Source organism: Silurus aristotelis, assembly GCF_946808225.1.
Source record: "Silurus aristotelis genome assembly, chromosome: 20".
Taxonomy (NCBI): Eukaryota; Metazoa; Chordata; class Actinopteri; order Siluriformes; family Siluridae; genus Silurus; species Silurus aristotelis.
Window position 1 is genome coordinate 1224461 of NC_139593.1, and position 16339 is coordinate 1240799.

Consider the following 16339-nt stretch of genomic DNA (forward strand, 5'->3'; position numbering starts at 1 on the left):
TGAATAATAAAATTCAGGATTGGGAATTTCAGCTCTGGATCTCCTGGTGCTATTGTTCAAATTCTGGCAAAAACACACGTCTTATCTTCATGGTTATCGACTTTAATGAGTAGTAGGCACCTTTCCAGTGGTTCCAGTAAATTCCTGTATATGCAGGTACCCCGGTTCCCCATTTGTACACACCATTGGGGTTGGAATGGTGGCAGTTATCAAACCAAAATCCTCCTTCATATGTCTTTGCACAGTTGTTGATGTCTTTGTCGAAAGTTCCAAATGCTTTCCCGTTGTGATACGCTAGAGAGTCTCCTGTGGAATAAAAACATTAAGGAATAAGGCACAATTCCATGAATTTGAGAAACTGGAGAAGAAAACAGCACCAGGAGTTTTGATCCTTCAGACAGTTTTGCTCTGCAAACATCAAGGACAGCTTGAACTTCTCAATGCTGAGAAGTGACCATGGTAGAAGGTCATCATTGTTTGATCATCCTTGGCTAGGTGTTAGACCTTACACCATCATCATGCTCTCAGGCCGTTCATCACCTCCACATCATGCACAATGTCCTGAACATACACAGGCAAGTTGCTTCCATCCTCATCTCCCTGACTTATGTTCTGAAATCTCAGTTGTTAAAATGCTGGTGGAAATTCATATGTATATTTCAGCTCGAAGTATAACTTCATCTTATACAGACACATTATCAACACAAATATTATCTAAATCTACTTTTATTTGATTTAATTACATTTCTAGGCTCATTGCAAGTTTCATTTTGTTTTACTGCATTGATATTTTATTACATTGTAAATTATTATTTATTCCTATATTATTATTATTACTTTTTTATTACTAACTTCTCTGCTTTATTTTCTTATTTCATAACAAATATTTATGTACGCCAGATTTTCACTGATTAGTTACTTCCATTAGCCTCATAGCTGCCGAGCAAAACTGAAGCAGAAACCATCAGACATCGATGTCCTTCTCCATCTACTTCTTCACTTTAACCACTGACATCAGATACATTTTCTCATTTACACACAAAAATCTCTTCCAGGAACCTTTTTTATTACATTTTTTATTCACTTTTTTAAATTCATTATGATTTTTCATTCATTATTATCTCTCACCTGCACCTCCGTTGATGAATCCAGAGACGTGCAGCATGTACTTCTCCGACTCGGCATCGATGTAGAAAGACGTGTATCTCGCGTAAACTTTTGCGTGCTCGAAATCTTCAAGGTCCACCCTCAGCTCGTGCTTCTCTCGCCACGTGATCAAAAATATGTTCTCAAGACCTTTTAGATTTAATTAGCACATTTCAGTATTAAATCACTCTGACTTATTTATTCTACCAAACCTACAGAGATTGTGTTTGATTTGTAAAAACAACGATAGAGAAAACCTGACCAAGCCAATATTCGCCTGCGGTGTCTCCAAAGCCACGTTTGTACGCTTCCCATGGCCGGTAGAAATTCACAGTGCCATCAATTCTCTTCTGAATCACCTGCAAGGAAGAAGGAAAAAGTAAAAAAAGATTAGATACTAATCTACAGAATCCACAATTTAAACATCAATCCCAGTTAAAATCCACATACTGTCCATTTCCCTTCACTGCGTTCATCATTTTCAGCACAGCCCATATCACAGTACACCTGCAGCGGTCTCTTCGGGCCTACAGGGTAGATGGTATAAACTCCACTGTGGATGGAGCCGTTATTGAAAATGTCCTGACAGTCCAGCGGCAGGAAATTCTGGTTAATAACATGGCACTGCACCAGCAGGGGAAGGGCTAGACTCCATAACACGTACATCGGAACCGAAGGAACCGTGACGTGAAGGACGTTCTGTTGTATACAACCCATTACTTGTAGTGCAAAGGTCAAATCTAAGAAATCAGTAAATGCATAAAAAATACACATTAATTCAAACACCACATGTTCATCTTTTACCTGGTAAATTAACAAGCACTTTATGATGTAGGCTGTAAATTATAAATCCCTGCAACCCATTCAGGGTTAAAAACGGTAAAAAAAACGATAAACGGTTACAGTAAAAAACTGTAAAATATTAATGGATCAAATTCTGAATAGGTTTTAATCACAGCTGCATTAGGTTTTGTTAATTCTTTCCAGATTTAATTCATGTACACAAATAATCATGTTAAATTAGTCAAGTAAAATTAGTTTAAATTGCTGGTTAAAAAGTATAAAAAACTAATTATAATTCTATAAATAAATCCTTGTTTACCTGGTGCTAAACGTTGCCTCCGAGTAGATACCTGATTTAGGGATGTCACTTCTGACATTCAGCAGGATTTTATATCCTCTCTCCGCCGTGCTCAATAAATAAAAATAAGTCGATTTATTATCAGTATCCATTTCAGGGATTCAGACCCAATCCTTTCCCAGAAACACCGGCGAAAGAAAACACCTGTATTCCCTGGAATATTGGATTCTCCAAAGTAACACTGTACAAAGACAGTAATCAGAGCTCAGGATCAGGCCATAGATTCATTTGAATGCAGCCAATTGTCTGTCCAACGAGCAGGAAGTAGCTTTGTGTAAAATGTTCTATTTAGTTTCTTTTTTTTTTTATGCCCCATGAGGAAACTGACCTTGTTGTTGTGTGGGTTTTATTATGGATTTTACAGATACACGATTCCCCAATAAAATCTCTCTATTGTTATTCTTGGCATCGCGTTACCTTTCACAGAACACCTGCGATGCACATGGTGTAAACATTATTGTGAATAATAAGTTGATCAGTCACACCATGAAGTTATGGGAAAGAGTAGTGGAAGCCAGGCTGAGAGAAGAGGTGACCATCTGTGAGCAGCAGTATGGTTTCATGCTGTGGAAAAGCACCACAGACGCATTATTTGCTTTGAGAATGTTGATGGAGAAGTATAGAGAAGGTCAGAAGGAGTTGCATTGTGTGTTTTTGGATTTAGAGAAAGTGTACGACAGGGTGCCGAGAGAGGAGTTGTGGTATTGTATGAGGAAGTCTGGTGTGTCAGAGAAGTATGGGGTCAACAGTGCAAAGTAATGGAGAGTGTGTTAGAGAAGTGAGGAAAAGAGTAAAGGCAGGGTGGAGTGATAGCAGGAGTGATGCAGGATGCTCTATTACATGCACTTTATGCTCTCTCACATGCACTTTATGCTCTCTCACATGCACTTTATGCTCTCTCACATGCACTTTATGCTCTATCACATGCACTTTATGCTCTATCACACGCACTTTATGCTCTATTACATGCACTTTATGCTCTATCACATGCACTTTATGCTCTCTCACATGCACTTTATGCTCTATTACATGCACTTTATGCTCTATCACATGCACTTTATGCTCTATCACATGCACTTTATGCTCTATCACCTGCACTTTATGCTCTCTCACATGCACTTTATGCTCTATTACATGCACTTTATGCTCTATCACATGCACTTTATGCTCTCTCACATGCACTTTATGCTCTATTACATGCACTTTATGCTCTATCACATAGAGTTTATGCTCTCTCACATGCACTTTATGCTCTATTACTTGCACTTTATGCTCTATTACATGCACTTTATGCTCTCTCACCTGCACTTTATGCTCTATCACATGCACTTTATGCTCTATTACATGCACTTTATGCTCTATCACATGCACTTAATGCTCTCTCACATGCACTTTATGCTCTCTCACCTGCACTTTATGCTCTATTACATGCACTTTATGCTCTCTCACATGCACTTTATGCTCTATCACATGCACTTTATGCTCTCTCACATGCACTTTATGCTCTATCACATGCACTTTATGCTCTATCACCTGCACTTTATGCTCTATTACATGCACTTTATGCTCTCTCACCTGTACTTTATGCTCTATCACCTGCACTTTATGCTCTATCACATGCACTTTATGCTCTCTCACCTGCACTTTATGCTCTATCACCTGCACTTTATGCTCTATCACATGCACTTTATGCTCTATCACACGCACTTTATGCTCTATCACACTCACTTTATGCTCTATCACACGCACTTTATGCTCTATCACACTCACTTTATGCTCTATTACATGCACTTTATGCTCTCTCACCTGCACTTTATGCTCTATCACCTGCACTTTATGCTCAATCACATGCACTTTATGCTCTCTCACCTGCACTTTATGCTCTATCACCTGCACTTTATGCTCTATCACAAGCACTTTATGCTCTATCACACTCACTTTATGCTCTATCACCTGCACTTTATGCTCTATCACATGCACTTTATGCTCTCTCACATGCACTTTATGCTCTATTACATGCACTTTATGCTCTATCACATGCACTTTATGCTCTATCACAAGCACTTTATGCTCTATCACACTCACTTTATGCTCTATCACCTGCACTTTATGCTCTATCACATGCACTTTATGCTCTCTCACATGCACTTTATGCTCTATTACATGCACTTTATGCTCTCTCACCTGCACTTTATGCTCTATCACATGCACTTTATGCTCTCTCACATGCACTTTATGCTCTCTCAACTGCACTTTATGCTCTCTCACCTGCACTTTATGCTCTATCACATGCACTTTATGCTCTATTACATGCACTTTATGCTCTCTCACATGCACTTTATGCTCTATTACCTGCACTTTATGCTCTCTCACCTGCACTTTATGCTCTATTACATGCACTTTATGCTCTCTCACATGCACTTTATGCTCTATCACATGCACTTTATGCTCTCTCACATGCACTTTATGCTCTATTACCTGCACTTTATGCTCTCTCACCTGCACTTTATGCTCTATCACATGCACTTTATGCTCTCTCACATGCACTTTATGCTCTATTACATGCACTTTATGCTCTCTCACCTGCACTTTATGCTCTATCACATGCACTTTATGCTCTATCACATGCACTTTATGCTCTATCACATGCACTTTATGCTCTATTACATGCACTGTATGCTCTCTCACCTGCACTTTATGCTCTATTACATGCACTTTATGCTCTCTCACCTGCACTTTATGCTCTCTCACATTCACTTTATGCTCTATTACCTGCACTTTATGCTCTCTCACCTGCACTTTATGCTCTATCACATGCACTTTATGCTCTCTCACATGCACTTTATGCTCTATTACTTGCACTTTATGCTCTCTCACCTGCACTTTATTCTCTATCACATGCACTTTATGCTCTATCACATGCACTTTATGCTCTATCACATGCACTTTATGCTCTCTCACATGCACTTTATGCTCTATTACCTGCACTTTATGCTCTATCACATGCACTTTATGCTCTATTACATGCACTTTATGCTCTCTCACATGCACTTTATGCTCTATTACCTGCACTTTATGCTCTCTCACATGCACTTTATGCTCTATTACCTGCACTTTATGCTCTCTCACCTGCACTTTATGCTCTATCACATGCACTTTATGCTCTCTCACATGCACTTTATGCTCTATTACCTGCACTTTATGCTCTCTCACATGCACTTTATGCTCTATTACCTGCACTTTATGCTCTCTCACATGCACTTTATGCTCTCTCAACTGCACTTTATGCTCTCTCACCTGCACTTTATGCTCTATCACACGCACTTTATGCTCTCTCACATGCACTTTATGCTCTATTACATGCACTGTATGCTCTATCACATGCACTTTATGCTCTATTACATGCACTTTATGCTCTCTCACCTGCACTTTATGCTCTCTCACATTCACTTTATGCTCTATTACATGCACTTTATGCTCTCTCACCTGCACTTTATGCTCTATCACATGCACTTTATGCTCTATCACACACACTTTATGCTCTATTACATGCACTTTATGCTCTCGCACATGCACTTTATGCTCTCTCAAGTGCACTTTATGCTCTATTACATGCACTTTATGCTCTCTCACCTGCACTTTATGCTCTATTACATGCACTTTATGCTCTATTACATGCACTTTATGCTCTATCACATGCACTTTATGCTTTATCACCTGCACTTTATGCTCTATCACATGCACTTTATGCTCTATTACCTGCACTTTATGCTCTCTCACCTGCACTTTATGCTCTATCACATGCACTTTATGCTCTATCGCATGCACTTTATGCTCTATCACCTGCACTTTATGCTGTATCACCTGCACTATATGCTCTATCACATGCACTTTATGCTCTCTCACATGCACTTTATGCTCTATTACCTGCACTTTATGCTTTCTCACATGCACTTTATGCTCTCTCACCTGCACTTTATGCTCTCTCACATGCACTTTATGCTCTCTCACCTGCACTTTATGCTCTCTCACATGCACTTTATGCTCTATTACATGCACTTTATGCTCTATTACATGCACTTTATGCTCTATCACATGCACTTTATGCTTTATCACCTGCACTTTATGCTCTATCACATGCACTTTATGCTCTATTACCTGCACTTTATGCTCTCTCACCTGCACTTTATGCTCTATCACATGCACTTTATGCTCTATCGCATGCACTTTATGCTCTATCACCTGCACTTTATGCTGTATCACCTGCACTATATGCTCTATCACATGCACTTTATGCTCTCTCACATGCACTTTATGCTCTATTACCTGCACTTTATGCTCTCTCACATGCACTTTATGCTCTCTCACCTGCACTTTATGCTCTATCACATGCACTTTATGCTCTCTCACCTGCACTTTATGCTCTATCACACGCACTTTATGCTCTATCACACGCACTTTATGCTCTATCACACGCACTTTATGCTCTCTCACATGAACTTTATGCTCTATCACCTGCACTTTATGCTCTATCACATGCACTTTATGCTCTCTCACCTGCACTTTATGCTCTATCACCTGCACTTTATGCTCTATCACATGCACTTTATGCTCTATCACATGCACTTTATGCTCTCTCACATGCACTTTATGCTCTCTCAACTGCACTTTATGCTCTCTCACCTGCACTTTATGCTCTCTCACATGCACTTTATGCTCTCTCACCTGCACTTCATGCTCTCTCACCTGCACTTTATGCTCTATCACATGCACTTTATGCTCTATTACATGCACTTTATGCTCTCTCACCTGCACTTTATGCTCTATCACCTGCACTTTATGCTCTCTCACCTGCACTTTATGCTCTATCACATGCACTTTATGCTCTATCACATGCACTTTATGCTCTCTCACATGCACTTTATGCTCTCTCACCTGCACTTTGTGCTCTATCACATGCACTTTATTCTCTATCACACACACTTTATGCTCTATCACACACACTTTATGCTCTATTACATGCACTTTATGCTCTCGCACATGCACTTTATGCTCTCTCACCTGCACTTTATGCTCTGTTACATGCACTTTATGCTCTCTCTCACCTGCACTTTATGCTCTATTACATGCACTTTATGCTCTATTACATGCACTTTATGCTCTCTCTCACCTGCACTTTATGCTCTATTACATGCACTTTATGCTCTCTCTCACCTTCACTTTATGCTCTATTACATGCACTTTATGCTCTATTACATGCACTTTATGCTCTCTCACCTGCACTTTATGCTCTATCACATGCACTTTATGCTCTATTACATGCACTTTATGCTCTATCACATGCACTTTATGCTCTCTCACATGCACTTTATGCTCTCTCACCTGCACTTTGTGCTCTATCACATGCACTTTATGCTCTATCACACACACTTTATGCTCTATCACACACACTTTATGCTCTATTACATGCACTTTATGCTCTCGCACATGCACTTTATGCTCTCTCACCTGCACTTTATGCTCTATTACATGCACTTTATGCTTTCTCACCTTCACTTTATGCTCTATTACATGCACTTTATGCTCTATTACATGCACTTTATGCTCTCTCACCTGCACTTTATGCTCTATCACATGCACTTTATGCTCTATTACATGCACTTTATGCTCTATCACATGCACTTTATGCTCTCTCACATGCACTTTATGCTCTCTCACCTGCACTTTGTGCTCTATCACATGCACTTTATGCTCTATCACACACACTTTATGCTCTATCACACACACTTTATGCTCTATTACATGCACTTTATGCTCTCGCACATGCACTTTATGCTCTCTCACCTGCACTTTATGCTCTATCACACGCACTTTATGCTCTCTCACATGCACTTTATGCTCTATTACATGCACTTTATGCTCTCTCACCTGCACTTTATGCTCTCTCACATTCACTTTATGCTCTATTACATGCACTTTATGCTCTCTCACCTGCACTTTATGCTCTATCACATGCACTTTATGCTCTATCACACACACTTTATGCTCTATTACATGCACTTTATGCTCTCGCACATGCACTTTATGCTCTCTCAAGTGCACTTTATGCTCTATTACATGCACTTTATGCTCTCTCACCTGCACTTTATGCTCTATTACATGCACTTTATGCTCTATCACATGCACTTTATGCTTTATCACCTGCACTTTATGCTCTATCACATGCACTTTATGCTCTATTACCTGCACTTTATGCTCTCTCACCTGCACTTTATGCTCTATCACATGCACTTTATGCTCTATCGCATGCACTTTATGCTCTATCACCTGCACTTTATGCTGTATCACCTGCACTATATGCTCTATCACATGCACTTTATGCTCTCTCACATGCACTTTATGCTCTATTACCTGCACTTTATGCTCTCTCACATGCACTTTATGCTCTCTCACCTGCACTTTATGCTCTCTCACATGCACTTTATGCTCTCTCACCTGCACTTTATGCTCTCTCACATGCACTTTATGCTCTATTACATGCACTTTATGCTCTCTCACATGCACTTTATGCTCTATTACCTGCACTTTATGCTCTTTTACATGCACTTTATGCTCTATCACATGCACTTTATGCTCTCTCACCTGCACTTTATGCTCTCTCACATGCACTTTATGCTCTATTACATGCACTTTATGCTCTCTCACATGCACTTTATGCTCTATTACCTGCACTTTATGCTCTTTTACATGCACTTTATGCTCTATCACATGCACTTTATGCTCTCTCACCTGCACTTTATGCTCTATCACATGCACTTTATGCTCTATCACCTGCACTTTATGCTCTATCACATGCACTTTATGCTCTATCACCTGCACTTTATGCTCTATCACCTGCACTTTATGCTCTATTACATGCACTTTATGCTCTATCACCTGCACTTTATGCTCTATCACACGCACTTTATGCTCTCTCACATGCACTTTATGCTCTATCACACGCACTTTATGCTCTATCACACGCACTTTATGCTCTATCACATGAACTTTATGCTCTATCACATGCACTTTATGCTCTCTCACCTGCACTTTATGCTCTATCACACGCACTTTATGCTCTCTCACATGCACTTTATGCTCTATCACATGCACTTTATGCTCTCTCACATGCACTTTATGCTCTCTCAACTGCACTTTATGCTCTCTCACCTGCACTTTATGCTCTCTCACATGTACTTTATGCTCTCTCACCTGCACTTTATGCTCTCTCACCTGCACTTTATGCTCTATCACATGCACTTTATGCTCTATTACATGCACTTTATGCTCTCTCACCTGCACTTTATGCTCTATCACCTGCACTTTATGCTCTCTCACCTGCACTTTATGCTCTATCACATGCACTTTATGCTCTCTCACATGCACTTTATGCTCTCTCACCTGCACTTTGTGCTCTATCACATGCACTTTATGCTCTATCACACACACTTTATGCTCTATCACACACACTTTATGCTCTATTACATGCACTTTATGCTCTCGCACATGCACTTTATGCTCTCTCACCTGCACTTTATGCTCTGTTACATGCACTTTATGCTCTCTCTCACCTGCACTTTATGCTCTATTACATGCACTTTATGCTCTATTACATGCACTTTATGCTCTCTCTCACCTGCACTTTATGCTCTATTACATGCACTTTATGCTCTCTCTCACCTTCACTTTATGCTCTATTACATGCACTTTATGCTCTATTACATGCACTTTATGCTCTCTCACCTGCACTTTATGCTCTATCACATGCACTTTATGCTCTATTACATGCACTTTATGCTCTATCACATGCACTTTATGCTCTCTCACATGCACTTTATGCTCTCTCACCTGCACTTTGTGCTCTATCACATGCACTTTATGCTCTATCACACACACTTTATGCTCTATCACACACACTTTATGCTCTATTACATGCACTTTATGCTCTCGCACATGCACTTTATGCTCTCTCACCTGCACTTTATGCTCTATTACATGCACTTTATGCTCTCTCTCACCTACATTTTATGCTCTATTACATGCACTTTATGCTCTATTACATGCACTTTATGCTCTCTCTCACCTGCACTTTATGCTCTATTACATGCACTTTATGCTCTCTCTCACCTTCACTTTATGCTCTATTACATGCACTTTATGCTCTATTACATGCACTTTATGCTCTCTCACCTGCACTTTATGCTCTATCACATGCACTTTATGCTCTATTACATGCACTTTATGCTCTATTACATGCACTTTATGCTCTCTCTCACCTGCACTTTATGCTCTATTACATGCACTTTATGCTCTCTCTCACCTTCACTTTATGCTCTATTACATGCACTTTATGCTCTATTACATGCACTTTATGCTCTATCACATGCACTTTATGCTTTATCACATGCACTTTATGCTCTATCACATGCACTTTATGCTCTATTACCTGCACTTTATGCTCTCTCACCTGCACTTTATGCTCTATCACATGCACTTTATGCTCTATCACATGCACTTTATACTCTATCACATGCACTTTATGCTCTCTCACATGCACTTTATGCTCTATCACCTGCACTTTATGCTCTATCACATGCTCTATCACCTGCACTTTATGCTCTATCACCTGCACTTTATGCTCTATCACCTGCACTTTATGCTCTATCACATGCACTTTATGCTCTATCACATGCACTTTATGCTCTATTACCTGCACTTTATGCTCTCTTACATGCACTTTATGCTCTATCACATGCACTTTATGCTCTATCACCTGCACTTTATGCTCTATCACCTGCACTTTATGCTCTATCACATGCACTTTATGCTCTATCACACGCACTTTATGCTCTGTCACACTCACTTTATGCTCTATTACCTGCACTTTATGCTCTATCACCTGCACTTTATGCTCTATCACATGCACTTTATACTCAATCACATGCACTTTATGCTCTATCACCTGCACTTTATGCTCTATCACCTGCACTTTATGCTCTATCACCTGCACTTTATGCTCTATCACATGCACTTTATGCTCTATCACACACACTTTAGGCTCTATCACCTGCACTTTAGGCTCTATCACCTGCACTTTAGGCTCTATCACACGCACTTTATGCTCTATCACACGCACTTTATGCTCTATCACTTGCACTTTATGCTCTATCACCTGCACTGTATGCTCTATCACCTGCACTGTATGCTCTATCACCTGCACTTTATGCTCTATCACCTGCACTTTATGCTCTATCACATGCACTTTATGCTCTATCACCTGCACTTTATGCTCTATCACATGCACTTTATGCTCTATCACCTGCACTTTATGCTCTATCACACGCACTTTATGCTCTATCACACGCACTTTATGCTCTATCACCTGCACTTTATGCTCTATCACACGCACTTTATGCTCTATCACACACACTTTATGCTCGATCACACGCACTTTATGCTCTATCACCTGCACTTTATGCTCTATCACCTGCACTTTATGCTCTATCACATGCACTTTATGCTCTATCACCTGCACTTTATGCTCTATCACACGCACTTTATGCTCTATCACACGCACTTTATGCTCTATCACACGCACTTTATGCTCTATCACAAGCACTTTATGCTCTATCACACGCACTTTATGCTCTATCACAAGCACTTTATGCTCTATCACACTCACTTTATGCTCTATCACACGCACTTTATGCTCTATCACCTGCACTGTATGCTCTATCACCTGCACTGTATGCTCTATCACCTGCACTTTATGCTCTATCACCTGCACTTTATGCTCTATCACATGCACTTTATGCTCTATCACCTGCACTTTATGCTCTATGACACGCACTTTATGCTCTATCACACGCACTTTATGCTCTATCACACGCACTTTATGCTCTATCACAAGCACTTTATGCTCTATCACACTCACTTTATGCTCTATCACATGCACTTTATGCTCTATCACATGCACTTTATGCTCTCTCACCTGCACTTTATGCTCTATCACCTGCACTTTATGCTCTCTCACATGCACTTATGCTCTATCACCTGCACTTTATGCTCTATCACCTGCACTTTATGCTCTATCACACGCACTTTATGCTCTATCACACGCACTTTATGCTCTATCACACGCACTTTATGCTCTATCACACGCACTTTATGCTCTATCATATGCACTTTATGCTCTATCACACGCACTTTATGCTCTATCACACTCACTTTATGCTCTATCACCTGCACTTTATGCTCTATCATATGCACTTTATGCTCTATCACACGCACTTTATGCTCTATCACTTGCACTTTATGCTCTATCACCTGCACTGTATGCTCTATCACCTGCACTGTATGCTCTATCACCTGCACTTTATGCTCTATCACCTGCACTTTATGCTCTATCACATGCACTTCATGCTCTATCACCTGCACTTTATGCTCTATCACACGCACTTTATGCTCTATCACACGCACTTTATGCTCGATCACACGCACTTTATGCTCTATCACCTGCACTTTATGCTCTATCACCTGCACTTTATGCTCTATCACATGCACTTTATGCTCTATCACCCGCACTTTATGCTCTATCACATGCACTTTATGCTCTATCACACGCACTTTATGCTCTATCACACGCACTTTATGCTCTATCACAAGCACTTTATGCTCTATCACACGCACTTTATGCTCTATCACAAGCACTTTATGCTCTATCACACTCACTTTATGCTCTATCACACGCACTTTATGCTCTATCACCTGCACTGTATGCTCTATCACCTGCACTGTATGCTCTATCACCTGCACTTTATGCTCTATCACCTGCACTTTATGCTCTATCACATGCACTTTATGCTCTATCACCTGCACTTTATGCTCTATCACACGCACTTTATGCTCTATCACACGCACTTTATGCTCTATCACACGCACTTTATGCTCTATCACAAGCACTTTATGCTCTATCACACTCACTTTATGCTCTATCACACGCACTTTATGCTCTATCACATGCACTTTATGCTCTCTCACCTGCACTTTATGCTCTCTCACATGCACTTTATGCTCTATCACCTGCACTTTATGCTCTATCACACGCACTTTATGCTCTATCACACGCACTTTATGCTCTATCACACGCACTTTATGCTCTATCATATGCACTTTATGCTCTATCACACGCACTTTATGCTCTATCACACTCACTTTATGCTCTATCACCTGCACTTTATGCTCTATCACACTCACTTTATGCTCTATCACCTGCACTTAATGCTCTATCACACGCACTTTCTGCTCTATTTGATGTACAGTCCCATTTGTTCTAGTTAGTTTTGTGTTATCTTGTGTTAATTTGTGTTGTGTTGAGTAGCACCTTGGTCCTGGTGCAAAGTTGTTTTATTTCACTCTACTGTATATGGTTGAATGGATAACAAAGACATGATGTAGTTGGGAGGAGTTTTGAAGTTCAGCAGTGTTTATAAAGGAGAACATTGGGAAATGAGAGGAGAGAAGATCAGTAGGTAAGATCTAATGTTACATTTCATATGAGATTTTCCTTTCAGCTTTGGGAAGAGAAATCGGTATATAATGGAAAACGTTTAATAATAATCATGTTTTCTCTAAATTTACAGGTGTTTTGGGTTTAGAATCTCTGCTTTAGAATCAAGACCTCATTTTCTTGAGGAAGCTGGAAAAGACTAAAATGATGAAAAGTCACAGTGTAATTACTGAATTTGTATTAGTTTTTTATTTTATTGAATTATTACTTAGTCAGACTGATAATTTTTTTATTGTATGTTGTAAATTTGTAAATTTTATTTGTATTTTTCTTCTCCAGTTCTTGGTGTTTTCGGTGGTCTCTGTGTTCGGTGTTCTGCCCCCGCTGGTTGAAAGTACTCCTGTTTCTCAGGATGGTCTTCCAACAGACTGCTCTGATGTTTATGCTAGTGGGCAAAAAGTCAGTGGCGTGTACACAATCTACCCTACAGCAGATACACCTGTCCAGGTCTACTGTGATATGGGCTGTCTGTGGAGCAAAGCTGAAGATGGGTTTTGGACGGTACATATGGACATGTTTTATTTTTATTTAAATTAAATGTAGTCCATAGCTGCCCTTTTGCACCAAATTCACAGGAATAGATTTTTGTAATGTTACTGTTCCACCAGGTGATTCAGAGGAGAATGGACGGCAGTGTGAACTTCTACAGACCATGGGAACACTACAAGAAAGGGTTTGGGGACAAGTATGGAGAATACTGGCTGGGTGAGAAGTGACAGGACAGATCATTGGGGTTATTCGAAAGACTAACTACATTTATAATATAATAAAAATACCAGATAATAAGTGTGTTAAAGATCCACTCAAATATGCTAATTCAAATCTAGTTCTAATTAGACCATTTAGGACAGTTCTATTATAAATCAATTGAAATGAAGCCTTATTATCATTCCACGACATGTGGAGACATTGTTGTCTCACAGGACCAAGTTTTATATTGAATGTTGTTTTATATTGTAAATGCAAAACGCTTCAGCTCAATGCTTCCCCCATGTGGACAGACTGAGTAACACACTTTATAGACTGTTTATTTAGTAAAAAGGGGCACTACATTTTCCCAGTCTTTCTTTCTTTCTCTTTTTCTAAAATCATTGATGTACTTCAAATACCACTGCATTATATACAGTTTATTCATAATTATTTATCAACACATGATTTTTCTTTTATCCCCAGGATTAGAAAACATCTACCAGCTCACACACAAGAGGAAATACGAGCTGAAGGTGGACCTGCAGGACTTTGATGGAGCAACAGCTTCCGCTCGCTATTCCTCCTTCTCTATAGACTCTGAAGCTGGAGGCTACAAACTGCATGTTAGTGGTTTCATCAACGGAAGTGCAGGTGAGAGAGATTGAGAGATTTGGAGAAAACTACAGGAAGTGGAAGTTCAGTAGGTTGGACTTCCGACTGGAAGGTCGTAAATTCAAATCTCAGCATCACCAAGCTGCAAGCTAGATCAGATGTTTAAATGAGATCATTGTTGAAAAGTTTGATCTAGTTAAAGGTGTCTACTCAATAAGTATACTCGATAAATGTAAACTACAGAGACAGAGGAGGAAGAACACTGAAGTAAAGTGATGATGCAAATATTGTGCAAATAATCCAGAGAGTGTGTAGTGACAGGTGTTTGTTGGTCTGCAGGAGATTCTCTGGCTTTCCACAATGGACAGAAATTCTCCACCTTTGATAAAGACCAGGACTCGTTTGCAGCGGGGAACTGTGCTAAAACCTACCTTGGGGCTTTTTGGTACAACAACTGCCACCAAGCTAATCCTAACGGGATTTACCTCTGGGGACGTGATGGGACTCTGTTTGCCATCGGAGATGTTTGGTACACCTGGAAAACCTATGATTATGGTCTCAAGTCCATTGCTTTAAAGATCAGACCTGTAGCAGAATGATGAGTTTCTCTTTATAACATCATTGTTCTTCATGTTGTTCTTTTCCTTTCTTTCATTCACATTTAGAGACAGAAGGAAAACACAAATATATCACTGAATAAGAAATAAAAGAATATGCTACGACCTGGTTGTTGTACTGTGTATGATTGTGTATGTGACAAATAAAAGTGCATTTTGAAAAGGGAAGTCGTGCAGCTCAGCATAACGGCGGTGGAACAAGAACACAAACCATGTCGTTGAGTTTAAGTAGAGACACTCGGGAAAATATTACTGTAGGAAACGTAAAAAAGTTTTTGCCTTCAAATGAACATCAGTCTCCAAAGTAGTGATTTATTATAACTCTAATGTTCCTGTGATCATTTTTATCACAAGACTCTTCACTTAATCACCTCAGTTTCTGTGTAAAGACTCGAATGTGACTCTCAGCACACTGATCTATTAATAGAATGATATTAATGACTCAAACACTGATTGATTTCTATTACAATCATCATGAACACAAAACCTTCTTTAATAAAACGTGTAAATGAGGTCACGTGTGTG

General features: G+C 39.7%; 2 protein-coding genes across 3 annotated transcripts; one reads left to right on the forward strand and one right to left on the reverse strand.

Moving 5' to 3' along the window:
* Positions 1-1869, reverse strand: LOC310715370 (microfibril-associated glycoprotein 4-like). The gene is made up of 4 exons (XM_083521756.1): positions 1597-1869; positions 1409-1505; positions 1129-1296; positions 1-306 (listed from the first exon to the last, which is right to left on the reverse strand). Exons 1-4 carry the CDS (start codon positions 1861-1863, stop codon positions 50-52), a joined length of 789 nt encoding a protein of 262 aa, XP_083377882.1. The 5' UTR covers positions 1864-1869; the 3' UTR covers positions 1-49.
* A 12053-nt stretch (positions 1870-13922) lies between these two features.
* On the forward strand, positions 13923-15919 carry LOC310715373 (microfibril-associated glycoprotein 4-like). 2 transcript variants are annotated; one of them, XM_083521763.1, is made up of 5 exons: positions 13923-14057; positions 14175-14396; positions 14504-14600; positions 15069-15236; positions 15537-15919. In XM_083521763.1, the coding sequence occupies exons 1-5, from the start codon at positions 14040-14042 to the stop codon at positions 15794-15796; spliced, it is 765 nt and encodes a 254-aa protein (XP_083377889.1). In that variant the 5' UTR covers positions 13923-14039; the 3' UTR covers positions 15797-15919. The 2 variants fall into 2 exon arrangements, with proteins under 2 accessions (XP_083377889.1, XP_083377890.1); XM_083521764.1 differs by having other exon boundaries at positions 13970-14044; positions 14174-14396.
* Positions 15920-16339: the final 420 nt, after the last annotated feature.